The sequence below is a fragment of the Phyllobates terribilis genome, unplaced genomic scaffold (assembly GCF_046119375.1).
Source record: "Phyllobates terribilis strain yellow unplaced genomic scaffold, ASM4611937v1 Scaffold_5__5_contigs__length_657084704, whole genome shotgun sequence".
Taxonomy (NCBI): Eukaryota; Metazoa; Chordata; class Amphibia; order Anura; family Dendrobatidae; genus Phyllobates; species Phyllobates terribilis.
The window spans coordinates 35250415-35277946 of NW_027362765.1; the positions used below are offsets into that span (position 1 = coordinate 35250415).

The 27532-nt window shown below is 45.8% G+C and overlaps 1 protein-coding gene across 2 annotated transcripts in view; it reads left to right on the forward strand.

Annotated features, from left to right (window-relative positions):
• The first annotated feature begins 1378 nt into the window (after positions 1–1378).
• The window catches only part of LOC141271868 (uncharacterized), a 32574-nt gene continuing 6420 nt past the window's right edge, over positions 1379–27532 (forward strand). Inside the window, exons 1-6 of one of the 2 annotated variants that reach the window (XM_073682066.1) lie at positions 1379–1515; positions 25870–26019; positions 26149–26328; positions 26412–26535; positions 26617–26714; positions 26913–27003. In XM_073682066.1, the coding sequence (XP_073538167.1) occupies positions 25942–26019; positions 26149–26328; positions 26412–26535; positions 26617–26714; positions 26913–27003 (571 nt within the window). In that variant the 5' untranslated portion in view covers positions 1379–1515; positions 25870–25941. Of the gene's footprint in view, positions 1516–21649; positions 21722–25869; positions 26020–26148; positions 26329–26411; positions 26536–26616; positions 26715–26912; positions 27004–27532 lie in introns of those variants that run through there. The other variant, XM_073682065.1, reaches the window with a different exon arrangement.

Consider the following 27532-nt stretch of genomic DNA (forward strand, 5'->3'; position numbering starts at 1 on the left):
TCTGGTTGCGGACTTGCCTGAAGGATACTAAGGACTATGTTCTCTCTTGCGAGGTATGTGCTCGTTATAAGACTACTCATGTGTCGCCTACGGGTCTTCTTCAACCATTACCTGTTCCGTCCCACCCATGGGGGTCTATCTCAATGGACTTCATTGTGGAGCTGCCTACATCGGGTGGCATGAATACGATCCTGGTGGTGGTGGATCGTCTGACTAAGGCCGCTCATTTTGTTCCATGCACTGACCTCCCTTCAGCTAAGGATACAGTGAACTTGGTTATACTGAATATTTTTCGGCTGCATGGGGTCCCGGATGAGATCATCTCTGACTGTGGAGTGCAATTTACCTCAAGATTCTGGAAGGGGTTTTGCTGTGCACTCAATATTAATGTCTGTCTTTCTTCCGCTTATCACCCCCAGACGAATGGTCAGACCAAGCGTACCAATCAGACTTTGGAACAATATCTACGATGCTACGTCAGCCATCTTCAGGATGATTGGTTGGAGTTACTACCATTAGCTGAATTCTCATACAACAATTCACAGAGTGCCTCTACTAAAATAACACCTTTCTTTGCCAATCTGGGTTACCATCCAAGTATCTTACCTAGGTCTCCGATTAATGCTCCGATTCCGGCTGTAGAGGAAAGGCTGAATAGGATGAGGAAAAATCTGGAGGTTCTGAAGGAATCTCTGACCTCAGCTCAAGAATCTTACAAGAGGTCAGCTGATAGATTCCATAAACCAGCACCCATGTTCAAGGTAGGAGATTCCGTGTGGTTATACACTAAAAATCTGAAGTTAAACGTTCCTTCACAGATACTTGGACAGAAATTCATCGGCCCTTTCAAGATCAACGGTATTGTGAGCTCTGTGGCCTGCCGTCTGAAGCTGCCTAGGACTATGAAGGTACACCCAGTTTTACATGTTTCCTTACTAAAATCTGTGTCTACTAATACCGTCCAGGGATGTGTTGTGCCACCTCTGCAGCCTGTGGTGATTGATGGGCAAGAACAATTTGTGGTGGAGGAAATTATTGATTCTAGAATTCGCAGGAATCGGCTCCAATATCTGATAAGATGGCAGGGGTGTCCCCCTCAAGAAGACTCTTGGGAACCTGTGGAAAACATCAATTCTCAACAAAAATTTCTCTTTTCCATCAGAGATTCCCTGAGAAACTGGGTCCAGGATCATCTTGAGGCCGCTTCTAAGGAGGGAGTAATGTCAGGATATTTTGATCACCTTTTGGGCATTCCTGCCCTTTTCTAACATGGCGTCTTTTGTCTTATGTGCCGTTTTGTCTTCCTGCCTTTATAATTCCACTCCAGCCTCTAGTCAGTGCTAGAGTATTCTGCCTGTTTCCTGGTCCTGGTGGCTTTCTGGTTTTCTGACTGCCGGTGTGAATCTCCTGATTGCTGCCCTCGGAGATTCTGTTGTATAAACCTGTATCCAGCATTCCTTCTGCTTCTGGCGGCTCGTGCTGCTCCCTCTGACCCCGCCAGCATTTGCTTAACATGTAAGCTGTTGCTGCTCTGTTGCTTCCTATGATTAAATAGATTCAGAGCATGAGACTGCTCTGGACTCTGGTGACTGCTCTGTATCTTGTTCTGGACTATGAGATTTCCTACCCAGGCCTCCCTGGATGATTTAATATATTATATGGACTTGCTTATATATATATATATATATATATATATATATATATATATATATGTATATGTATGTATGTATGTATGTATCTGTGTTTGGACCTGACTAAGACTTTCTTGTTTCAAGCATCTTCATGTGTAACTGCACTTTGTAGACTGCTCCGCTGATTGCATCTTCCTCTGAGGTTTCCAACAGACTTTTGTTAAGTTTTCATTCAATACCCACACTGTGTTTATGGACTTTGAGTTTTCCTCTGCACTTGTTTTTGAATCTCCGCGTGATTATAATATAGGCTTTTTCACCTATAAACTGTGTTCTGTTGTGTCTTTGCTCCACGCAAAAAAGACTCCTGAGTTATCCATTATAATGATTACAAACATATTCATACTAATTATATTTAAGAAAGTACTATACAAGGAAATCTAAAAATAGCCTTTTGAAGACATCAAAAAAACATGTATCGATCTATATATTATCTTGCATAAACTAACTGATTTTTTACCATATGACAAAACTCACAAAATGTATATTTTTGGGTCATTTCTTAATATATCATTCATGCAATAATTTCAATCTGCTTGAAGTAAGCATTGTATTTGTTCCATTATTGTCAACAGACCGACATACTAGTACGATGCAAAATATGAAATTCAAAGTGTTTTTGGTCTTGGTGTATACAAAGCGCATTATCCAGATATGAATCAACCGACACTATATGACTTTGTTCACATTACCCATGCAACAATTTCCAGTTGCTTGGAATAAACATTGTACTTGTTCTATTAATTCCGATATACCATCACGAAACGAATCAAGAAACATAAAGCAGTTTCAGTCTTGATATATAATAAGCACATTATTTAGACATAATTCAACTGACAATATATGTCTTTCTTCACATGATACAACAGCATATCAAGGAATAATCTGTATTTCTGCTAATGATTCTATTCTATTTTTGGTTGTCTGAAAACGCTGCCTATGGAAAGTTTCGGCATTTGTTTGCTGCCCGATGCTGGCTTGATGCACGCTAACTGTTGGAGTGACACTAATGTCTCGATTTAAAGAATCGAATGTGTATTGTCTGTGTTTGTTTTCCCAATGGCCCTCGTTTGATTACAAACCAATGTATGCTAATTTATGCTGTGATGTCATTGGGTGGACAAATCGTTATATAGCACTTCCGCAGCTCACCTGTTACATTCTATGACTAAGAGCTTCGGTCAATAACGCGTCAGAATGAGCACAGTTTTTATTGTATGGATATCATTTTAATGGCATGAAATATAGTTTAACATTTTTGATCAGCCGTAAGGATCCCCTTTTTTTCCTCTTTTCATTGTTTTATTCCGGTGGTCAACGGATTGGGATCAGGCTGAAACTATAAGGAGCAACCAAATCTCATAACACACGGTGAGGCTTTTCTTTGAGATAGATATGTGATAGATAGATATGTGATAGATACAGTGAAGGAAATAATTATTTGATCCCTTGCTGTTTTTGTAAGTTTGCCCACTGACAGTCTATAATCTTAACCCCGTTACCCCCGAGGGTGGTTTGCACGTTAATGACCAGGCCAATTTTTACAATTCTGACCACTGTCACTTTATGAGGTAATTACTCTGGAAAGCTTCAACGGATCCTGGTGATTCTGAGAATGTTTTTTCGTGACATATTGTACTTCATGATTGTGGTAAAATTTGTTCGATATCACTTGCGTTTATTTGTGAAAAAAACGGAAATTTGGCGAAAATTTTGAAAATTTTTGCAATTTTCAAAATTTGAATTTTTATGTCCTTAAATCAGAGAGATATGCCGCACAAAATAGTTAATAAATAACATGTCTACTTTATATCAGCACAATTTTGGAACCAAAATTTTTTTTTATTAGGGAGCTATAAGGGTTAAAAGATGACCAGCGATTTCTCATTTTTCCAACAAAATTTACAAAACCATTTTTTAGGGACCACATCACATTTGAAGTCACTTTGAGGGGTCTTTATGACAGAAAATACCCAAAAGTGACACCATTCTAAAAACTGCACCCCTCAAGGTGCTCAAAACCACATTCAAGAACTTTATTAACCCTTCAGGTGCTTCACAGGAATTTTTGGAATGTGGAAGAAAAAAATGAACATTTAACTTTTTTCACAAAAATGTTACTTTAGACCCAATTTTTTTTATTTTTGTGGGGGTAACCAGAAAAAAGGGACCCCAAAATTTGTTGTGCAATTTCCCCTGAGCACGCAGATACCCCATATTTGGGGAAAAACACTGTTTGGGCGCACGGCAGAGCTCAGAAGAGAAGGAGCGCCATTTGACTTTTTGAATGTAAAATTTGCTTGAATAATTAGTAGAGATGAGTGGTGTTCGACTAGAACTGTTCGCCAATCTCAAATTCGAGCTGTTTTGGGCGGTGTTCGAGTTGTTCGACGAACCCGAACGATTTGCAAAAAATTTGGCTGTTTGAGGTTATGTTCGATAACTGTTCGTGCACCAAAAGCGTGTCCTGCATGTCTGGCGCTATTTAGAGCACCAATCATGCAGGGATTGTCTGCCACTCACTGTAATGCCACAGCCATGGTGGTTGTGGCATTACAGTGATTGCCCAAATCGATGGGAACAGTGCTCTTGGTGAAACATGAAAAGCCGGCAATTCAGCAGCGGCATACACCTTTACCCGACAATTTAGAACCGAAAGAATAGAGCATCACACATAGATTAGAGAGATAGAAACATGTCAGTCACATATATAATAAGTACAGTGACAATGTTGGTTACTGTACTTGTCATTTAGTGTAAAGGATTTATTTAAAAAAAATATTAGTGTTTTCATGCACCGTCTCTTTAAAAAAGCCGGCCGGCAATTCAGCAGCGGTACCCGACAATTTAGAATAGAAAGAATAGAGCATCACACATAGATTAGATAGATAGAAACATGTCAGTCACATATATATGAAGTACAGTGACAGTGTTGATTACTGTACTTGTCATTTACTGTTAAAATAATGGATTTATTTAAAAAAAAATTGGCGTGGGGTTCCCCGTAATTTTAGGCTCTAGCGGAGGTTAAGCAGACGGCTGGGGCAGATGTTTGAAGCCTGGGAAAGGGTAATACCCACGGAGCTTCCCAGGCTACTAATATCAGCCCCCAGCTGAATACCTAGCCTTTACTAGCTATTAAAATGGGGGTAGCGGTGGCAGTGGGGTAATAGGGCTGGGGTTGATGTCAGCTTATAATGCCAGCTGACATCAAGCCCAGGTTAGTAATGGAGAGGTGTCTATAAGACACCCCCATTACTAACCCCATAGTCAAAGTTAAAAAAAAACACAAACACCCAGAATAAAGTCCTTTAATTGAAATAAAGACACAATTCTTTATTGTTCTAAATTAAATTATACTTACCATCACGCCCATTCCAGCTGAAGCCTATGTCTTCTGCAATAAAAATAAAATAATAAAGCAACATCATCCTTACCTTTCCATGGTTCCCACGATGGCTTCAGCTCTGCTACATTCACATAACAGGCTGGATCGCAGCAGAACGCTGCCATCCAGCTTGCCATGCCGCAGACACTGAGAAGCGCAGGCATGCTTGCGCTCCTCAGTGTCTGCTTGTGATGGCATCCAGATGAGCCGAGTTCATGTCCAATGAACTCGGCTCAGCTCATGCACATCACTGACAGCGTGGGAAAATTCTCCTGCACTCAGCACTTCAGCGTGAGAATTCTCCCACGCTGTCAGTGACGTGCATGAGGTGAGCTGAGATCATTGGACATGAGCTCACCTCATGCACGTCACTGACAGCGTGGGAAAATTCTCACGCTGAAGCGCTGAGTGCAGGAGAATTTTCCCACGCTGTCAGTGACGTGCATGAAGTGAGCTGAGTTCATTGGACATGAACTCGGCTCATCTGGATGCCATCACAGGCAGACACTGAGGAGCGCAAGCATGCCTGCGCTTCTCAGTGTCTGCGGCATGGCAAGCTGGATGGCAGCGTTCTGCTGCGGTCCAGCCTGTCATCTCGATGTAGCAGAGCTGAAGCTGTCGTGGGAACCATGGAAAGGTAAGGATGATGTTGCTTTATTATTTTTCTTTTATTGCAGGAGATCGTTGGCTTCAGCTGGAATGGGCGTGATGGTAAGTATGGTTTAATTTAGAACAATAAAGAATTGTGTGTTTATTTCAATTAAAGAACTTTATTCTGGGTGTTGTGTTTTTTTTAAAATACTTTGCTAGAAATTCATGGCCGTCATGTCTAATATTGGCATGACACCTTGAATTTTGGGCTTAGGGCCAGCTGATAATACCAAGCTGGCCCTAACCCCTTTATTACCCAGTGAGCCACCGCACCAGGGCCCTGGATGAGTTGGGTACAGCGCCAGAAGATGGCGCTTCTATGAACGCGCCATTTTCCGGGGTGGCTGCGGACTGCAATTTGCAGCGGGGGGTGGGGGGGGGGCAGAAAGCTTGGGCCTCCCTGCGCTGCGGATTCCAGCCCCCAGCTGCCTAGTTGTACCTGGCTGGACACAAAAATAGGGCGAGGGCCCACGTATTTTTTTTTTTAAATTATTTCATGAAATAATTAAATAAAAAAGGGCTTCCCTATATTGTTGTGTCCGGCCAGGTACAAATAGGCAGCTGGTGGTTGGGGGCAGCCCGTTCCTGCCTGCTGTACCTGGCTGGACAGAAATATAGTGTGAAGCCCCACGTCAATTTTTTTTTAATTATTTCATGAATTTCCTGAAATAATTTAAAAAAATTGACGTGGGGCTTCGCACTATATTTGTGTCCAGCCAGGTACAACTAGGCAGCTGGGGGCTGGAATCTGCAGCGCAGGGAGGCCCAAGCTTTCTGGGCCCCCCCGCTGCAAATTGCAGTCCGCAGCCACCCCGGAAAATGGCGCGTTCATAGAAGCGCCATCTTCTGGCGCTGTACCCAACTCATCCAGGGCCCTGGTGCGGTGGCTCACTGGGTAATAAAGGGGTTAGGGCCAGCTTGGTATTATCAGCTGGCCCTAAGCCCAAAATTCATGGGGTCACGCCAATATTAGACATGACCGCCATGAATTTCTAGTAAAGTATTTTAAAAAAAACACAACACCCAGAATAAAGTCCTTTAATTGAAATAAACACACAATTCTTTATTGTTCTAAATTAAACCATATTTACCATCACGCCCATTCCAGCTGAAGCCAACGATCTCCTGCAATAAAAGTAAAATAATAAAGCAACATCATCCTTACCTTTCCATGGTTCCCACGACAGCTTCAGCTCTGCTACATCGAGATGACAGGCTAGACCACAGCAGAAAGCTGCCATCCAGCCTGTCATCCCGCAGACACTGAGAAGCGCAGGCATGCTTGCGCTCCTCAGTGTCTCGCTGTGACGGCATTCAGATGAGCCGAGTTCATGTCCAATGAACTCGGCTCACCTCATGTGCGTCACTGACAGCGTGGGAAAATTCTCCTGCACTCAGCGCTTCAGCGTGAGAATTCTCCCACGCTGTCAGTGACGTACATGAGGTGAGCTGAGTTCATTGGACATGAGCTCACCTCATGCACGTCACTGACAGCGTGGGAAAATTCTCCTGCACTCAGCGCTTCAGCGTGAGAATTCTCCCACGCTGTCAGTGACGTACATGAGGTGAGCTGAGTTCATTGGACATGACCTCGGCTCATCTGGATGCCGTCACAGCCTGACACTGAGGAGCGCACGCATGCCTGCGCTTCTCAGTGTCTGCGGGATGACAGGCTGGATGGCAGCTTTCTGCAGCGATCCAGCCTGTCATCTCGATGTAGCAGAGCTGGAGCTGTCCTGGGAACCATCGAAAGGTAAGGATGATGATGTTTTATTATTTTTCTTTTCAGCTGGAATGGGCGTGATGGTAAGTATGGTTTAATTTTGAACAATAAAGAATTGTGTGTTTATTTCAATTAAAGGGCTTTATTCTGGGTGTTTTGTATTTTTTTTTTAACTTTGACTATGGGGTTAGTAATGGGGGTGTCTTATAGACGCCTCTCCATTACTAACCTGGGCTTGATGTCAGCTGGCATTATAAGCTGACATCAACCCCAACCCTATTACCCCACTGCCACCGCTACAGAGCAGTGGGAAGAGCGAGGCCAAGTGCCAGAATTGGCGCATCCTATGGATGCGCCATTTCTGGGACGGCTGACGGCTGGTATTTCTAGCCTGGGAGTGGGCCAATATTCATGGCACCCTTCCTGGGCTATTAATATCAGCCCCCAGCTGTCTGCCTAGCCTTTGCTAGCTATTAAAATAGGGGGGACCCCACGTCATTTTTTTGGGGGGAGTCCCCCATTTGAATAGCTAGTAAAGGCTAGGTATTCAGCTGGGGGCTGATATTAGTAGCCTGGGAAGCTCCATGGGTATTACCCCCTTCCCAGGCTTCAAACATCTGTGTGATGCTCTTATCTTTCTGTTCTAAATTGTCGGGTACCGCTGCTGAATTGCCAGCCGGCTTTTTTAAAGAGACGGTGCATGAAAACACTAATATTTTTTTTAATAAATCCTTTACACTAAATGACAAGTACAGTAACCAACACTGTCACTGTACTTATTATATATGAGACTGACATGTTTATATCTCTCTAATCTATGTGTGATGCTCTATTCCTTCTTGTCTAAATTGTCGGGTACCGGTGTATGCCGCTGCTGAATTGCCGGCCGGCTTTTTTAAAGAGAGCGTCTTCTGAGCAGTTTGTCAGCTTTTGGACACCTTTGAAGGTGTTTTCTATGTGTTTCTATGTGTTTTTGTTTGCCTGCCATTGGTTTTAACGGTGTTCGACGGTGTTCTAAGGTGTTCGACGAACAGTTCCTCGAACATCCTGGTGTTCGAAGAACCGAACCGAGCCCGAACACTACGGGGGTGGCTCAACACTAATAATTAGCAGACGCCATGTTGCGTTTGGAGAGCCCCTGATGTGCCTAAACAGTGGAAACCCCCCAGAAGTGACAACATTTTGGAAACTAGACCCCTCAGGGAACTTATCTAGATGTGTTGGGAGCACCTTGAACCCCCAGGTAAAAATACAATTTACCAGTACGTCCATCATAACGGCACGACAGGAGTTAAGTCCTCTGTTTCTCTAGGGACAGGAAACACATGAAAGGTTAAAAGCCCCCCCCCATCACAGCCTCAGTGTTTTTCCTGCCCTTAGCAGGACAGGACGCTAGGGAGAGGTTCTCTCTGAAGATTAAAAGATACCTGAGAGCCAGGGGAATCGGGGGGGGTCTGAACTCTCCCCTTCCTTCGGACCAGAGGCTCCATGCTGATACCCCACTGAGCTGGGGTCCCTCAGCCAGAAACCGCCATCATGCCGCTGTATCCCATGGACAGGGGGCTCTGAGCGCTGCGCTGCCCGCCGGCGTTGTCCTGAAGGGCCGGAGGCTGCGTGCGCTCCACGGAGGAGCGCTGTATACTTGGAGACTTCCGACCGGGAGACACCGGGGGCGGAGTAAGGTAAGCGGACATCCGCTTTGGGCACCATGGAACGCACGCCACATGGGCCTGTCCTTCCGGAGCGATGACTCCAGGAGGCGGGACTTCCGGCGGAGAGACCGCACTGGTGCCCGGAGGCGGTGGTGAGCCTTCAGGGCACGTTCTGAATGGCGACAAAATTCAGGACGCATCCCTGCAGAAGCAGTGGTTGTCGTTGGGGGCGTGGCCTACTCACCTGGATCAGGTAAGACCCTATAAAAGGGTACACCCCAGGCACACACACTCTGACACCATGGAATCCAATCCTACACGGTCAGAAGCCCCTTCAGAGTCCCTGGGCAGTGTGAGTACAGTCTTAGACCTTTGCCTGGATAATTGAACCTTGTAATCCAGGACAGGTCTTTTATTAGCAAATCTCCTGTGTCCTTTTTTCTGTATTAGGATAGGGGAGCCCAGAAGTCTGGATAGTCCTCCAAAAAATCAAGATGATGTGTATCCTGTAACACTAAGCTTCAGGACTCATATAAAAAGCGGCTGTGTAAAGAATGTATAGCTGAGGTTTTAAAGGAAGAGAAAGCTTCCTTTTTGACGGATATGAGATCTATGATCCGTGAGGAGGTCCAGAACACAGTCTCGAGCCTTATACCTTCCCATACGCAGCCGTCACCCCAAATAGTTCAACCCTCTCCTCGCCAGAAAAGACCCAGGTGGGAGATGGAAGAGTTGTCTGAGGAAGGAGAATATTTAGACTCAGCATCAGAGCACAGTCTGGAAGAGGACGAGGATCGCTTCTCTCAGTTACCCTCACAAGAGAGAAAAAAATATATCTTCTCTGCGGAACATATGGATGAGCTATTGAAATCCGTTAGGCATATTATGAACTTGGTGGACACTCAGGTCTCCCATTTCAGACAAGATGAAATGTTCGCAGGTCTGAGGAGTCAGAGAAATAGAGTGTTCCCAGTATATGAGCATTTGAAAGCAATGATTATGGAGGAATGGGAAGAAGTGAAGAAAAGACTCATTGTGCCAAGAGACTTTAAATCCCGTCTTCCTTTCAATCCGGAGGTCATCAACTTTGGGAGGAAATCCCTAAAGTAGATGTCCCAATAGCGAAAGTGGTTAAGAGAACTTCCATCCCCTTTGAAGATTCGTCTTGCCTCAAAGACGCAATGGATAGGAAGGCGGAGAGCATGCTCAATAGGAGTTGGGAAGCCTCAGCAGCCATAATTAAATCTAATATCGCTGCCACTTCAGTGGCAAGGTCCATGTGCCTTTGGTTGGACGAGCTGTCAGATCAAATTAGGTCCGACTCCCCTGTAGAAATTTTATCAGACTCTCTTCCTACGTTAAAGCTGGCGACGCAATTCATGGCTGATGCCTCAGCCGAATCAGTCAGATTCGCAGCTAGATGTAGTGTACTATCTAATACCGCTAGACGGGCAATATGGCTAAAACATGGTTGGGTGATAGCCACTCAAAAAATAAGCTGTGCTCTATTCCTTTTTCGGGTACCCGGGTCTTTGGTCCAGTGTTGGATGAGATCCTAGAGAGAGCGTCCGACAAGAAAAAAGGGTTTCCCGAGGATAGGGTTAAAAGATACCGGCCCTTTCGTGGAACCCGTCGCTCCCCTAAATGTGATTACAGGGGTAAGGGTAAGACAGGGAGATGGTCTTACAGGAAGGGAGGAAAGGACAGAGCAGATCAGATCTCCTCTGGGGCCCCAGCTAGACCATGACGCCATTGGAGTGGGGGGCAGGCTTCTTTTCTTTCGGGACAAGTGGGCGTCCATTACAAAAAATCAATGGATCCTGTGTTCCTTAGGGGAAGGTTACAAAAAAAAGACTTTTCCCATACTCTCCCTTGTCGTTTCCAAATCACTCGTCCTCGCTCCCCCATAGATCTCAGAAGTTTATGGCAGGACATATTAGTCCTTCAATCCCTACATGTGGTAAAACAGGTTCCCCCTTCAGAGAAGAAGGGTTCAGGCCATTATTCCTCCCTCTTCTCTTTGTTAAAACGCTTAGGCAAGCGCCGTACGGTTATAAACCTCAAGCCCCTAAACCAGTGGGTGGAATACAAAAGTTCAAAATGGAGACTATAAAAACCAGCATTCCATTGATAGAGAAGGGATCGGTAATGTGCACCGTAGACCTCAAGGATGCATATTACCATGTTCAAATTCACCCAAGTCACCTGCAATACCTAAGGTTCGCTCTAGAGCAAGAGGACACAGTACACCACTTTCAATTCACTTGCCTACCATTCCGTCTGTCCTCGGCCCCCCGAATATTCACAAAGGTTATGACAGAAGTAGCGGCCTTCTTAAGAACACAGGGGATTGTAATCACCCCTTACCTGGACGATATACTGTTGGTGGCCGAGTCAGAGTCTCTTCTTCTCAGTCAACAAGATCACACGATCAAAACCCTGGAATATTTGGGGTGGAACATCAATTGGGAAAAGTCAAGCCTTCAACCAAGTACCACAAAGGTATTTTTAGGGGTACTTTTAGATTCCAGTCTTCAGAAGTCGTCCTTGCCTCAGGAGAAACGGAAAAAAATAAAACTGGAGATTTACAACTTCGAGAAGCGAAAGACCACCTCAATCAGATACGCCATGCGGATCTTAGGATTAATGACTTCATGCATTCCCAGCGTGAAATGGGCACAGGCCCATTCAAGACCATTGCAGAAATCGATCCTGTCAGTTTGGAACAGACGACCGTCGGGATTAGACAAAAAAATGAGACTGTCAAGGGAGGTAAAAAACTCCCTCTCCTGGTGGACAGACCCTTCGAACTTAGAAAATCCAGTAGACTGGATCCTTCCTTCAATCCAAGTTCATACAGATGCCAGCCAAAAAGGGCTGGGGAGTAAGCATAGGAAACGGGTATCTACAAGGGATGTGGCACAAAGAGATACGACACAGGTCTTCAAATTTCAGGGAGCTAATGGTAGTCTGGGAAACTCTTTAAAGATGTCAACATTTTCTCAGAGGAAATCCCGTAAAAGTTTTCTCAGACAACGGCCCCACCATCGCTTTTCTTCGTTGACAAGGAGGTCCAAGAGGAAAATGGTTACAATCCTTGGCGGCAAGAATTTTCCACTGGGCGGAGAGAAATGTTCTTTCAATATCGGCTATTCATCTAAGGGGGTCTGAAAACGTGGTAGCAGATTTTCTCAGCAGAGCAAGAGTTGGTCCCTCAGATTGGAAACTAAATCCAGATGTTTTTCATCAAATCATTCAACGATGGGGCACCCCGTCCATAGATCTGTTCGCGACCAGAAAAAACAGGAAGCTGCAGCCCTTTTTCTCCTTGGACCCGGCTGACAGCCTAGAAGGAATAGATGCCCTTTCTCAATCATGGGGAACAAAACTGGTGTACGCCTTTCCTCCAGTCCCTCTCATCTCAAGAGTACTAAGGAAAATCCAACAGGAGAGAGGAGCTCTTATCCTGATAGCGCCTTACTGGCCCAAAAAGAGCTGGTTTCCTCTGCTACACCGGATGTCGGTGGATCTCCCATTCAGACTCCCAGCCAGGAAAGATTTTCTATCGCAGGTCCCTTATTACATCCGCTGACAGCATGGAACCTGAGAGGCTTATCCTAGCCTCTAAGGGCCTTTCTCATCGAATGATTACAACTCTCCAAGCCTGTAGGAAACCAGTAACGTCAGCCATCTATTTTAGAATCTGGAGACAGTTCTGTAGCTTTGCAGGTGAATCTGTGGGAAATTCTTCTCGCCCCAATATTCCAAAGATACTGGATTTACTCCAACAGGGGTTTGATAAGGGTCTGAGACAAAATACGTTAAAGGTTCATATCTCGGCCCTAAGTACTTTCTTGGACTACTCATTGATAGACCACCCATGGATATCAAGGATCATAAAAGCAACTTCTCGTTTAAGACCTACGATAAGGAGTTTACGTTTCCAGGAGTCCATCATAACGCACCATATTTCCCTCCCCTGCTCTTGACACTAATGTGAATGTAACATTGGTACAGTGCCTACAAGTAGTATTCAACCCCCTGCAGATTTAGCTGGTTTGATAAGATGCAAATAAGTTAGAGCCTTCAAACTGCAAACGAGAGTAGGTTTTATGAACAGAAGCATAAATCTTACAAACCAAAAAGTTATGTTGCTCAGTTGAAATTTATTAAATTTTAAACATAAAAGTGTGGGTCAATTATTATACAACCCCTATGTTTAATATTTTGTGGAATAACCCTTGTTTGCAATTACAGCTAATAATCGTCTTTTATAAGACCTGATCAGGCCGGCACAGGTCTGTGGAGTTATCTTGGCCCACTCCTCCATGCAGATCTTCTCCAAGTTATCTAGGTTCTTTGGGTGTCTCATGTGGACTTTATTCTTGAGCTCCTTCCACAAGTTTTCAATTGGGTTAAGGTCAGGAGACTGACTAGGCCACTCCAACACCTTGACTTTTTCCCTCTTGAACCAGGCCTTGGTTTTCTTGGCTGTGTGCTTTGGGTCGTTGTCTTGTTGGAAGATGAAATTACGACCCATCTTAAGATCCTTGATGGAGGAGCGGAGGTTCTTGGCCAAAATCTCCAGGTAGGCCGTGCTATCCATCTTCCCATGGATGCGGACCAGATGGCCAGGCCCCTTGGCAGAGAAACAGCCCCACAGCATGATGCTGCCACCACCATGCTTGACTGTAGGGATGGTATTCTTGGGGTCGTATGCAGTGCCATCCAGTCTCCAAACGTCACGTGTGTGGTTGGCACCAAAGATCTCGATCTTGGTCTCATCAGACCATAGAACCTTGAACCAGTCTGTCTCAGAGTCCTCCAAGTGATCATGAGCAAACTGTAGACAAGCCTTGACATGACGCTTTGAAAGAAAAGGTAACTTACGGGCTCGTCTGGAACGGAGACCATTGTGGTGGAGTACGTTACTTATGGTATTGACTGAAACCAATGTCCCCACTGCCATGAGATCTTCCCGGAGCTCCTTCCTTGTTGTCCTTGGGTTAGCCTTAACTCTTCGGACAAGCCTGGCCTCGGCACGGGAGGACACTTTCAAAGGCTGTCCTGGCCGTGGAAGGCTAACAGTAGTTCCATAAGCCTTCCACTTACGGATGATGCTCCCAACAGTGGAGACAGGTAGGCCCAACTCCTTGGAAAGGGTTTTGTACCCCTTGCCAGCCTTGTGACCCTCCACGATCTTGTCTCTGATGGCCTTGGAATGCACCTTTGTCTTTCCCATGTTGACCATGTCTGAGTGCTGTTCACAAGTTTGGGGAGGGTCTTAAATAGTCAGAAAAGGCTGGCAAAAGAGATCTTTAATCCACACATGTGAAGCTCATTATTCTTGGTGCCTGAACTACTTAATACTTTTGGGGGACCAAACAGAATTCTTGTGGTTTGAGGGGTTGAATAATAAATGACACTCTGAATTAACTTTTAACGTTTTAAAAAAATAAATAAATAAATAACAAAAACAAAATTTGCTGCAGTGCATTTCCCACTTCCAGGCTGATCTACAGTACAAATGTCACAATGCCAAGTTAATTCCGCATGTGTCAACCAGCTAAATCTGCAGGGGGTTGAATACTACTTGTAGGCACTGTATATGTATATAATAAAATAGAGTTGCATCCATCCTGGTTGATGATTAGTGCAAACACTGAGGGGGGGGGGGCTTTTAACCTCTCATGTGTTTCCTGTCCCTAGAGGAACAGAGGACTTAACTCCTGTCGTGCCGTTATGATGGACTCCTAGAAACGTAATTAACGGTAGGAATATTTCCTATTTTTCACATTTTTGCAACAAAAATGTTTTTCAGCCTCCAATTTTGCATTTTCATGAGGGTAACAGGAGAAATTGCACCAAGCAGTTTGTTGTGCAATTTCTCCTGAGTAAGCGGATACCCCATATGTGGGGGAAAAACACTGTTTGGGCGCACGGCAGGGTTCGGAAGGGAAGGAGCGCCATTTGACTTTTTGATTGTAAAATTTACTTGAATACTTAGCGGATGTGCCCCTGATGTGCCTAAACAGTGGAAAAACCACACAAGTGACACCATTCTGGAAACTAGACCCCTCAGGGAACTTATCTAGGTGTGTGGTGAGCACCCTGAACCCCCAAGTGCTTTATGAAGTTTATAACATGGAGCCGTAAAAATAAAACAATCGAACTTTTTCCACAAAAATAATGTTTTAGCCCCATTTTTTTTATTTTCACAAGGGTAAGAGGAGAAATGGACCCCAAAAACTGTTGCGCAATTTCTCCTGAGTACGCCAATACCCCATATGTGGGGAAAATACAGTGTTTGGGCGCACGGCAGAGTTCAGAAGGGAAGGAGCACTGTGTGACTTTTTGAACGCAAAATTGGCTGGAATTGAGAGTGGACACCATGTCGCGTTTGGAGAGCCCCTGATGTGCCTAAACAGTGGAAACCCCCCCACAAGTGACCCCATTTTGGAAACTACACCCCTCAAGGATTTTATCAAGGGGTATAGTGAACATTTTGAATCCAGAAGTATGACAGAGAATTTGATAACATTAGGTCATCATATTGAATAAGTTGTCATTAGTCTTGAGAGCACGTGCTCACTACTTGAGTTTGCATCAGGTACATGGGTATGCGCCATGTATCACGGGTGCTCGAGTCTCCGCTCGCATGTTTCATGGTTATTAGACACCCAAAAAAAACCATGCGGGGATCGCTCGTGCTTGGCAGGCAGTCCCCGTGAGTTTTTTTTGGCCACGAAGCATATGGGGCAGAGGCTCGAGCATGTCACTCGAACACCTGCGATACTCAGTGCATACATGAGCACGCGATGCAAACTCAAGTAGCGAGCACTTGTGCTCAACACTAGTCGCCATTCGCCATATCGTCATCTTTTTTTTTTTTTTACTTTTGAAAAAAAATCTCTAGCCCATACCTAACCCTACCACAACCCTACCCTAACCCTAGCACAACCCTAACCCTAGAGTTTATTTTTTACGCCGCTCCTCGTGCGGTATAAGTGATTAGACGACTTTATTCTTCGGGTCGGTGCGATTACAACGATACCAGAATCATATCAGGTTTTTATGATTGACAGCTGTCACACACTAAAAGATGCATTTTTTTGCAAAATCTAGTTTTTGCATCGCCATATTTTGAGAGCTATGATTTTTCCATATTTTGGCCGACCGAGTCATGTGACGGCTTGTTTTTTGCGGGTTGACTTGACGTTTTTATTGGTGCCATTTTCAGGCACTTGACATTTTTTGATCGCATTCTATTCCGATTTTTGGGAGGCAGAATAAACAAAAAACAGCAATTCCAGATTTTTTTTTTTATGTATTTTTTTTTATGCTGTTCCGCGCGTGGTAAAATTGATAAGGCAGCGTTATTCTTCGGGTCAGTACGTTTACAGCGGTACCACATTTATATAATTTTTCTATGTTTTGGCGCTTTTGCACAATAAAAGCTATTTTATAGAAAAAAATATTTTTTTGCATCGCTTTATTCTGAGAGCTATAACTTTTTTTATTTTTCGGGTGATGGACCTGTACGGCGGCTTGTTTTTTTGCGGGACAAGATGACGTTTTCAGCGGTACCATTTTTATTTATATTCGTCTTTTTCATCGCATGTTATTTCATTTTTTGTTTGGCGGTATTATGATAAAGCTTGTTTTTTGCTTCATTTTTTTTTTTTTTTTTTTTTTTTACCGTGTTCACTGAATGGGTTAACTAGTGGGACAGTTTTATAGGTCAGGTCGTTCCGGAAGTGGTGATACCAAATATGTGTGCTTTTATTGTTTTTTTTTCATAATAATATTTATTGATGGGTACATTATATTTTTATTTTTGGTGGATTATTTTTTTTCTTTTTTTTTTATATTTTTACAATTTTTTTTTTTTCATTTTTTAACACTTTTTGGACTTTTATTCTGTGTCCCACTCTGGGACTTTCACTTTTTTTTTTCTGAACGGCTGTATAGCAAAGGAATGCAGCACCATTTCTGTGCTATACAGGCTGTCAGTGCTGCACAGGGAGAAGATAGTTTGGTTATGCACTGTGCATGACCAAAGAATCTTCCTGCTGTCTGGTGACCCAGATGTTGTCATGACGACATCGGGTCATCATGGCACCATCCAGGAAGCCGTGGCAGACAGCGCTGGAGGCCGGAAGAAGAGGTTAGTATCCCGATCACCTCCCCTTGCCACCGCAATGCTGCGATCGACTTCGATCCAGCATTGAGGGGGTTAATGTGCTAGGAGCGGTGTGGGACCGCTCCTTGCATATAGTATCGGGTGTCAGCTGACACCCGGCGGCGATCGCCCCGCACCGCTTGTGTGCGGGCACGATTGCCTGATGACCTAATAGTACGTCATTGGTCCAATCGGCCCTGGTCACCAAGACGTACTATTAGGTCATACGTCAGAAAGGGGTTAAGGGTAGATTAATTTTAACATTGAGAGATACAATATCCAAAAAAAATCAAGAAAATCACATTGTATAAATTAGATACATTTATTTGCATTTTGCAGTGAGAAATAAGTATTTGATCCCCTGCAAACCATTATGAGTTCTGGCTCCTACAGACCAGTTAGATGATCCTAATCAACTCGTTACCTGCATTAAAGACAGCTGTTTTACATAGTCACCTGTATAAAAGACTCCTGTCCACAGACTCAATTAATCATTCAGACTCTAACCTCTACAACATGGGCAATGCCAAAGAGATCGCAGTCACACCGGTAAAGAGTTGTGGCAGCTATCCAGGCTAAGTTTGAGCAATGGCTGTCTCCAATGAACCTGGAGCCAGGGCAGGCCGTGTGTGATAATGGTGCGAACTTGGTGTGGGCCTTACGCCGGGGCAACCTCACACACGTGCCTTGCACGGCTCATGTCCTCAACCTGATTGTACAGCAATTTCTTCGCCACTATCCTGGCCTGGATGCGCTTCTGCAGAAAGCACAGTTGCTCGCGGCGCTGCCTCTCTCACACGCCGGACGCCTGGAGACTGCGAGAGAAAGGGGGGTTAGGTTGGTGAGTTCGTCATCCACTGCATTGTCTTCCACCACCGCACCCTGGTCCTCCTGACTTGGTGACTTAACAACCTGACTAATCAGCAACTGGTCTCATCATCATCTTCCTCCTTAGACAAAACTTGCCATTTCCCACCGTCATCTACAGTGGCCGTGCCTGCTCTAAGTTTTGTGCATCACTAAACAGCATGTCCTCCTGTCCCTCTTGGAACGTGGAGGTTGAGAAGCCAGAATCAAGAAATGATGTTATAAAGAGCTCTTTGGAGTGTCCTAGTGTGGGATCACCAGTCTCCTGGGACTCAACATAGTGGGAGGAAGGAGGATCAGGAAGGAGGATTAAGTGATCCAAACTATTGGCTGGTGAGACTGAACAGTGTGGAAGACTGGGTGGTGCTGCCAAGCATGCTGGAAGCATCAGCTATCCAACCAACCACCTGTTTCCACTACTCTGGCTTCAGAAGTGGTGTATCGTGCCTCCCTGCAAAGCGGGACAGGAACCTATCTGTTGTGGATGGGTGTGTTTCTTGTGCTCCAGCAGCAGGCATAGTCGCATCTGTCCCTTGGCATCTGCATACACGAGCAATTATCAGCACTTCCACATTCCTTACCGCAAGCCTTACACATTTTCTAATTGCTTGGTCTCTTGAAACCAAGTTTATTTTTAATTTAAAAAAAAAATGGTCATCTCCAGCATTCAAAGCGTTTTTTTGGAGTTTAATACCACCATAATGTAATACAAAGAATGTAAAAGTGTATAGATGACAAATTCAATGCAGAAAACATTTTCAATGCTTTTTTGGAGTGTTTTTTTACCACCGAAATGTAACAAAGTACGTAATACTCTATTGGTGAGTTATTGAATCCAGAAAAATGTTTCAACGCTTTTTTGGAATGTTATACACCACCAAAATGTAACAGAAATCACATAATACTCTATGAATGATTAATTGAATCCAGAAATATTTTTCAACACTTTTTTGGAGTGTTTATAACACCAAAAAGTACTGCAAAGCACTGAATATTGTATGGATGACTAATTGAATCCAGAAATATTTTTCAATGCTTTTTTAAATTGTTATATACCACCGAAATGTAACAGAAATCAAGTAATACTCTATGGGTGAGTGTATGGGTGTGTAATTGAATCCAGAAATATTTTTCAACGTTTTTTTGGAGTGTTATATAACATCGAAACATACTGCAAAGCATGTAATAATGTATGGGTGAATGATTGAATCCAGAATTTTCTTTCAACGCTTTTTTTGGAGTGTTATATAATACCGAAATGTAACAGAAAGCACATAATATTCTATGGATGAGCAATTGAATCCAGAAATATTTCTCAATGCTTTTTTGGAGTGTTACATAGAACCGAAATGTAACAGAAAGCACGCAATACTCTATGGATGACTAATTGAATCCAGAAATATTTTTTCCACACTTTTTTTGGGAGTTTTACATACCATTGTAATGTAACAATAACTGCGTTAAACTGTATGGATGACTAATTGAATCCAGAAATTTTTTTTGAACGTAAATATTTTGAAAGTGTAGTTGATGTACTTCTATACTCTTAAAAGGCTTTTCAGAAGGTGAAAAATCAGGAAAGAAATTATAAGGAGGGAAATTATCACAATGCTGCTGTCTGACATCCCGGGACCAGGGGGGTCCTTCCCTGTCCCTAACACTAGGGGCGCCCTATCTATCCCTGTTCTCCAGGTTACTTCAGATGGATGCTGGGGCCACCTACCTTGCTGTTCTCCTGAATCAGTCCTTATCTGTCCCCTCCCCCACTCAGACAAGTTAGGAGGAATAGACAAACAAGGAAGGACATACTGGGACAAATATAAATACCAAATACACGAAATATGCACTCACAAACAACAGCGGGAAACCTCCCCTCCCCTTGTACACACGCGGCTCCCCTTCGTACGCCTCGTACACACACGCGGCTCCGCTCCGTACACCTCGTATACACACGGCTCCGCTCTGTACACCTCGTACACACTCGTTTCCGCTCCGTACACCTTGTACACGAATGGCTCCGCTCCGTACACCTCGTATACACACCGCTCCGCATACACACGGCTCCGCTCCGTACACCTCGTACATATGCGGATCCGCTCCGTACGTCTCGTACACACACGGCTCCGCTCCGTACACACGCGGCTCCGCTCCGTGCACCTCGTACACGCGGCTCCTCTCCGTACACCTCGTACACGCGGCTCCGCTCCGTACACCTCATACACGCGTGGCTCCGCTCCGTACACACACGGCTCCACTCCGTACACCTCGTACACGCGCGGCTCCGCTCCGTACACCTCGTACACGCGGCTCCGCTCACCTCGTACACACGTGGCTCGGCTCCGTACGCCTCGTACACGCGCGGCTCGGCTCCGCACGCCTCGTACACGCGCGGCTCCGCACGCCTCGTACACACGCGGCTCCGCTCCGTACGCCTCGTACACACGCGGCTCCGCTCCGTACGCCTCGTACACACGCGGCTCCGCTCCGTACACCTCGTACACACGCGGCTCCGCTCCGAACGCCTCGTACACACGCGGCTCCGCTCCGTACGCCTCGTACACACGCGGCTCCACTCCATATTCCTCGTACACGCTCGGCTCCGTACGCCACGTACACGCGCGGCTCGGCTCCGTACACCTCGTACACACGCGGCTTCGCTCCGTACACCTCGTACACACGCGGCTCCGCTCCGTACGCCTCGTACACACGCGGCTCCGCTCCGTACACCTCGTACACACGCGGCTCCGCTCCGAACGCCTCGTACACACGCGGCTCCGCTCCGTACGCCTCGTACACACGCGGCTCCACTCCATATTCCTCGTACACGCTCGGCTCCGTACGCCACGTACACGCGCGGCTCGGCTCCGTACACCTCGTACACACGCGGCTTCGCTCCGTACACCTCGTACACACGCGGCTTCGCTCCGTACGCCTCGTACACGCGCGGCTTCGCTCCGCACGCCTCGTACACGCACGGCTCCGCTCACCTCGTACACGCGTGGCTCCGCTCCGCACACCTCATGCATGCGCGGCTCCGCTCCGTACACCTCGTACACGCGCGGCTCCGCTCCGTACACCTCGTACATGCGCGGCTCCGCTCCGTACACCTCATACACGCACGGCTCCGCTCCGTACGCCTCGTACATACGCGACTCTGCTCCGTACACCTCGTACACACGCGGCTCCGCTCCGTACACCTCGTACACACGCGGCTCCGCTCCGTACACCTCGTACACGCGCGGCTCCGCTCCATATACCTCGTACACACGCGGCTCTGCTCCGTACACCTCGTACACACACGGCTCCGCTCCGTACACCTCGTACACACGCGGCTCAGCTCCGTACACCTCGTACACACACGGCTCTGCTACATCCACACTGTAAACCCCTCCTGACCCCACACATAACCTTCACCTCATCCAGCACCATGACAACCAGCACAGCAGAGTCCTGCATCCACTGAGGCCCCTGATCATGTGACCCCTGACTCCTCCCCTCCTGTGACCTCATCACAGGTCCTGTGCGCACAGAACAGCCATATATGTGGTGGCGGCTCTGCAGGTGGAGGTATGTGGAGATCCCCCATTACTGGGCGCAGGGGGCATTAACCCCTTCAGTGCTGAGACTATTTTCTACTTTGTACATTCTTCATTACATGTGTTTTACCTGTTTCTTTCCCTCTCATTTTTCAGGTTTTGGTTATTACGAAAAAATGGTAAAATAACGGCAATTACATTATTATTTTGGCATTTCTCATGTACAATGACTGTGATGCCGAGTATGTCTGGGGGATATTTGTTATATGATTTTTCCACAATAAAAGAAAAGCCATAACCCAAGAATATTTGTCTTGGAAAAATATATAGCCTTTGTGTCTACATTTTCAGATAAATGTTATTATTTTTTCTGGTGGTCTTGCCTTCATGTTACATGATGCTGATGATCCCTTTTAACTACGTAGATTAGACGGTCACTAGTGAGCACAGCATCTAAGGAGTTAAAGAACCATATGCAATCAGTGTAATTGAACCTAATAATGTGCAAACTGCCTCCACTCCGGAACATGATGTACTGTAATGGCAAGGTTCACAAAGGGATTATTATTATTATAGCGCCATTTATTCCATGGCACTTTACATGTGAAAAGGGGTATACATAGCAAAAACACTTACAATAATCTTGAATAAAACGTGATGGCGACTGGTACAGGAAGAGCGAGGACCCTGCCCATGAGGGCTCACAGTCTACAAGGGATGGGTGAGGATACAGTAGGTGAGGGTAGAGCTGGTCGTGCAGCAGTATGGTGGAGCAGTGGTTACTACAGGTTGTAGGCTTGTCGGAAGAGGTGGGTCTTCAGGTTCCTTTTGAAGGTTTCCACGGTCGGCGAGAGTCTGATGTGTTGGGGTAGAGAGTTCCAGAGTAGGGGGATGCACAGGAGAAATCTTGTATGCGATTGTGGGAAGAGGGGATAAGAGGGGAGTAGAGAAGGAGATCTTGTGAGGATCGGAGGTTGCGTGCGGGTATGTGACGGGAGTCTAGGTCAGAGATATAAGGAGAAGACAGGTTGTGGATGGCTTTGTATGCCATGGTTAGAGTTTTGAACTGGAGTCTCTGAGCAATGGGGAGCCAGTGAAGAGATTTACAGAGAGGAGAGGCCGGGGAATAGCGGGGGGACAGGTGGATTAGTCGGGCAGCAGAGTTTAGGATGGATTGGAGGGGTGCGAGAGTGTTGGAAGGGAGGCCACAGTGTTTTTGCAGATTCGTGGTTGAGGAATATGCGAATCTGGGAGATATTTTTGAGTTGAAGTCGGCAGGAAGTAGAAAGGGCTTGCATATGTGGTTTGAAGGAGAGATCAGAATCCAGGGTTACCCCAAGGCAGTGAGCTTACGGGACTGGGGAGAGTGGACAACCATTGACGTTGATAGATAGGTCAGATGGGGGGGTTGATTGAGATGGCAGAAAGATGATGAATTCTGTTTTGTCCATGTTAAGTTTTAGAAATCTAGCAGATAAGAAAGATGAAATAGCGAACAGACATTGTGGGATTCTGGTTAGTAGGGATGAGATATCGGGTCCAGAGAGGTAGATCTGTGTGTCATCAGCATAGAGGTGATACTGAAAGCCATGAGACTCAATGAGCTGTCCCAGGACTAGGGTGTAGATGGAGAAGAGTAGGGGTCCTAGAACTGAACCCTGCGGGACACCGACAAATAGGGGGTGAGATGAGGAGGTGGTGTGAGGAGATCCAGGATAGGGCCAAGTCTGTGATGCCGAGAGATGAGAGAGTTTGTAGTAAGGGGGAATGGTCCACTGTGTCGAAGGCAGGTGACAGGTCTAGGAGGAGGAGGACAGAGTAGTGTCGCTTGGATTTGGCAGTTAGTAGGTCATTGGTGACTTTAGTCAGTGCAGTTTCAGTAGAATGGTGTGGTCTAAAACCAGATTGTAGGCGGTCAAAGAGGGAGCAGGAGGAGAGGTGGGAGGACATTTCAGAATGAACGTGTTGTTCCAGTAGTTTTGAGGCATAGGGGAGAAGTGATATGGGGCGATAGCTAGGCAGAGAGGATGGGTCAAGGGAGGGCTTTTTGAGGATGGGTGTGATCGAGGCATGTTTGAAGCATTAGAGGAAGACTCCAGTTGTTAGTGACAGGTTGAAGAGGTGGGCAAGGGTTGGGATGAAGATAGTGGTAAGGTTTGGGATGAGGTGGAACGGGATTGGGTCAAGTTCACAGGTAGTGAGGTGTGATTTGAAGAGTAAAGAGGAAAGTTGATCTTTTGTAATGGTGGAGAAGGTGGTTTTGGAGGAGGAGGGTTGAGTAGGTGTGTGGAGGGGCTGTGGGGACTTTAGGCAAAAGCTTTGTCTGATGGTGTCAATCTTCTGCTTGAAGAATGAGGCAAAGTCTTCGGCTGAAATAAGAGGAGAGGGAGGAGGCACTGGGGGACCGAGGAGAGAATTGAAGGTGTTGAATAGTTGTTTGGGGTTGTGAGTCAGGGAGGATATGAGAGATGAGAAGTATGTGTGTTTTGCTGCAGTGAGTGTGGACTTGAAGGTAGTGAGGGACTGTTTGAATGCGATGAAGTGCTCATTGGAGTGGGACCTTTTCCATCTACGCTCAGCAACCCTGGAGGCCCGTCGCAGTTCTTTAGTTAGGCTGGTGTGCCAGCGTTGCCTATTGATTGTGCGAGCTTTGGTATGTGTGAGGGAGGCGAGTTGAGAGCTGCAGCTGTTGTGGTATTGTATAAAGTGGCAGAAACATCTGCATCAAGTAAGGACTTAATGTCTGTAAGAGGGAGAAGGGATTCAGAGAGTGAGTGTAGGTTTAGGTCTTTAAGATTTCTGCGATGGTGTGCAAGTTTGTGGAGTGGGGATTGTTGCCATGGAGAGGAGAGGGTAGAGAATGTAAGTAGGTTGTGGCCAGAAAGAGGGAGAGGTGAGTTAGAGAGGTTAGATAGGGAACAGAGGCGGGTGAAGATGAGGTCCAGTGTGTGGCCATCTTTATGGGTGGCTGCGGAAGACCACTGTGTAAGGCCGAAGGAGGAAGTGAGGGATAGAAATTTAGAGACAGCTGGGAGGGAAGTGTCAATAGGGATGTTGAAGTCACCCATGAGGATAGTGGGGATGTAAACGGAGAGGAAATGAAGTGGTCAAAGAAGGTGATGGTTGATCCTGGGGGGCGGCAAATGACAGCCAGTTGGAGGGGGAGTAAATGTGCACGCAGTGCACGTCAAAAGAGGGGAGAGTAATGGAGGGCGGCAGTGGGATTTGGGTGAAGGAGCAGTTATCTGATAGGAGGAAACCTACTCCACCATGCTTGCCATTGGAGCAGGGGTTGTGGGAAAGGTGGAATCCACCGTATGAAAGTGCAGCAGGAGAGACCGTGTCGGAGGGGGTGAGCCAGGTTTCAGTGATGCCGAGGAAGGAAAGCTTGTTAGTGATGAAGAGATCGTGAATGTAGGAAAGTTCCATAGAGCTCCTGTTAGAGGGACTGGGGAAGCGAGGGCGGGGCGGATGGGTATAAGGTTAGAAGGGTTACGTGAGTTTGGCATAGATCGTGGGTAGGAGGTGGAAGTGATTGTAGGGATGTGGTGAGGAGGGCCAGGATTTGACGAGATGTCGCCGGCAGTGAGGAGGAGCAGAGAAAGTGTTAGCAGGTGAGAGTAGGAGAGGGCATGGGGTGGCTGTCTGTGTTTGGAGACACAGGATTGTATGTTGAGGAATAGCTCTGAGGAGGAGGTGGTGAAATGGGTGGGGAGGATGGAGAGAAAGATGAAGAGTTCATTACTATGTGTAGGGATAAGGGGTGGTTGGAAAAGGTGAAGGATTAAGGGGGTGAGAGTGAAAACAAAGACAAATATTGTTTACTGTGACTTAGTATCCAGTTACCTTCAGTTCACTTCAGGTTCAGTTCAAGATTAATTCATATTTCTCACACTTAAGCAATGGGACACTTAAGGTGATGGACACTGACTAAAGTCTAACAGACTCCTAGTTCACAATATATTTGGGATGTTCCAACCTTTCGGTAGTGGGGAAATAATAACTGGATCTGTTCCCCAGACTCAAGCGAACAGTCTGTACAAAGCGGGAATACAAAATCTACATGTTACATTTTATTATATTCATATTATTATATGTTCCCCTTATTATCTGCAGTAATTGTATTATTACACAGGATTCTTTATGATGTTATATCGGCCTCATCTTCTTCCCATTCAGGTCCCTACTATATCGGATCCTCTCAGTGGAGATCTTCTATATAAGAGAATTTTTTTGGTCGACTCATCAAGGATGGATAGGGACAGGGACAAGATGGCGGAGAGGATATTACACCTCACCCTAGAGATTCTCTTCCGGCTTACTGGAGAGGTGAGAGATACTGATGACGTCACATTACATCATTCTTATCTATGGGAGTAACAGATGGACAGAGCTGGAGAGGTGAGGACTCTGGAAATGTCTATAGTGAGATTTATTAATATGTCTCTCCATAACCAGGATTACATGGTAGTGAAGAAGACCTCTAGTGAGCACTGTCAGGCCCCTGTGTCTGAGGGATGGGGAAGACCCCTGAGCCCAATCACGTGGCCTCCACCTCACCCCCTGATACATGAGGACATCAATGACCAGAAGATCCTAGAACTCACCTACAAGATGATTGAGCTGCTGACTGGAGAGGTGACACTGCTGGGAATGCTGGGACATTATACAGTAACGCTATGAAGGGTTCTGGGGAATGACGGTATCATTGTATGTGTCAGGTTCCTATAAGGTGTCAGGATGTCACCGTCTATTTCTCCATGGAGGAGTGGAAGTATTTAGAAGGACACAAAGATGTATACAAGGACGTCATGATGGAGGTTCCCCAGCCCCTCACATCACCAGGTAATAGACAGGACTAAATACACATGGTCTATAATTATCTGTATGTAAAGAATGAATTCAGTCCCTTTGTGTTTCCTCCAGTTCTATCCAGTAAGAGGACAACACCAGAGAGATGCCCCTGTCCTCTTCTCCCACAGGACTTTGCAGAAGAAAATACCTATGTTCCTCAGGATCATCAGGTAGATGGAGAGAAGGTGTCATGAGATCTCCCCTATGATGTGTAGACGGCTGTGAAGGTCTTGTGTTCAGTCTTGTGTTATCCACCAGTATTATATGTTTTATACTTGTGTAATGAGAACGGTGGAGATGGCAGGATTAGAGCTGATCATAGATGTGACTTCTCCATCTGTCTGTGACTTCTACAATATTTGTTTCAGGGTGAAGATCTGTTCCATATTAATACTACAGAGACATATGTGAGGGGTGATGAGCAGTTTGAAGAGGAGATTCCTACAGATAACCACCCAGGTGAGTAGTAACCACTAAATTACCGTGAAATCACAGATTTTTCTCATTCACCAGCTTAATAGTTTTGTACTTATATTTTACACTCCGTTGTCTCTCAGTTTTTAGTTGTATATTTTCCCTCCTTCAGCCAAAATATGAATTAAATCTGGATATATTTATAGTTGTTAACATGTGCTGGGTGTAATGCACACGCCCGGGCTGAGCGGCGTGTGCGTGTGATTCCACTGGACCGTGCCGGAGAGTGAATGCCTGGAGGGGCGTAACTAGGTATTCACCCGATCCGACCAGGGTCGCACGATGGCATACGACGCCAGTGCACCAAGGAGGAACCGAGCAGAGGGACCAGGTGCTACTCCAGAACAGACCCCGGACACGGCTGTTGACCCACACAGGGGAATACAGGAACAGACAGGTTAAGCTGGCACAACTGGTATGCAGGCAGGCGGGTATGCAGGCATGGGGGTACAGACAAGCACGGCTAGAGTGCAGACAGGGAGGCACTAGCAGGTAGGAACACAGGCGGGATAGG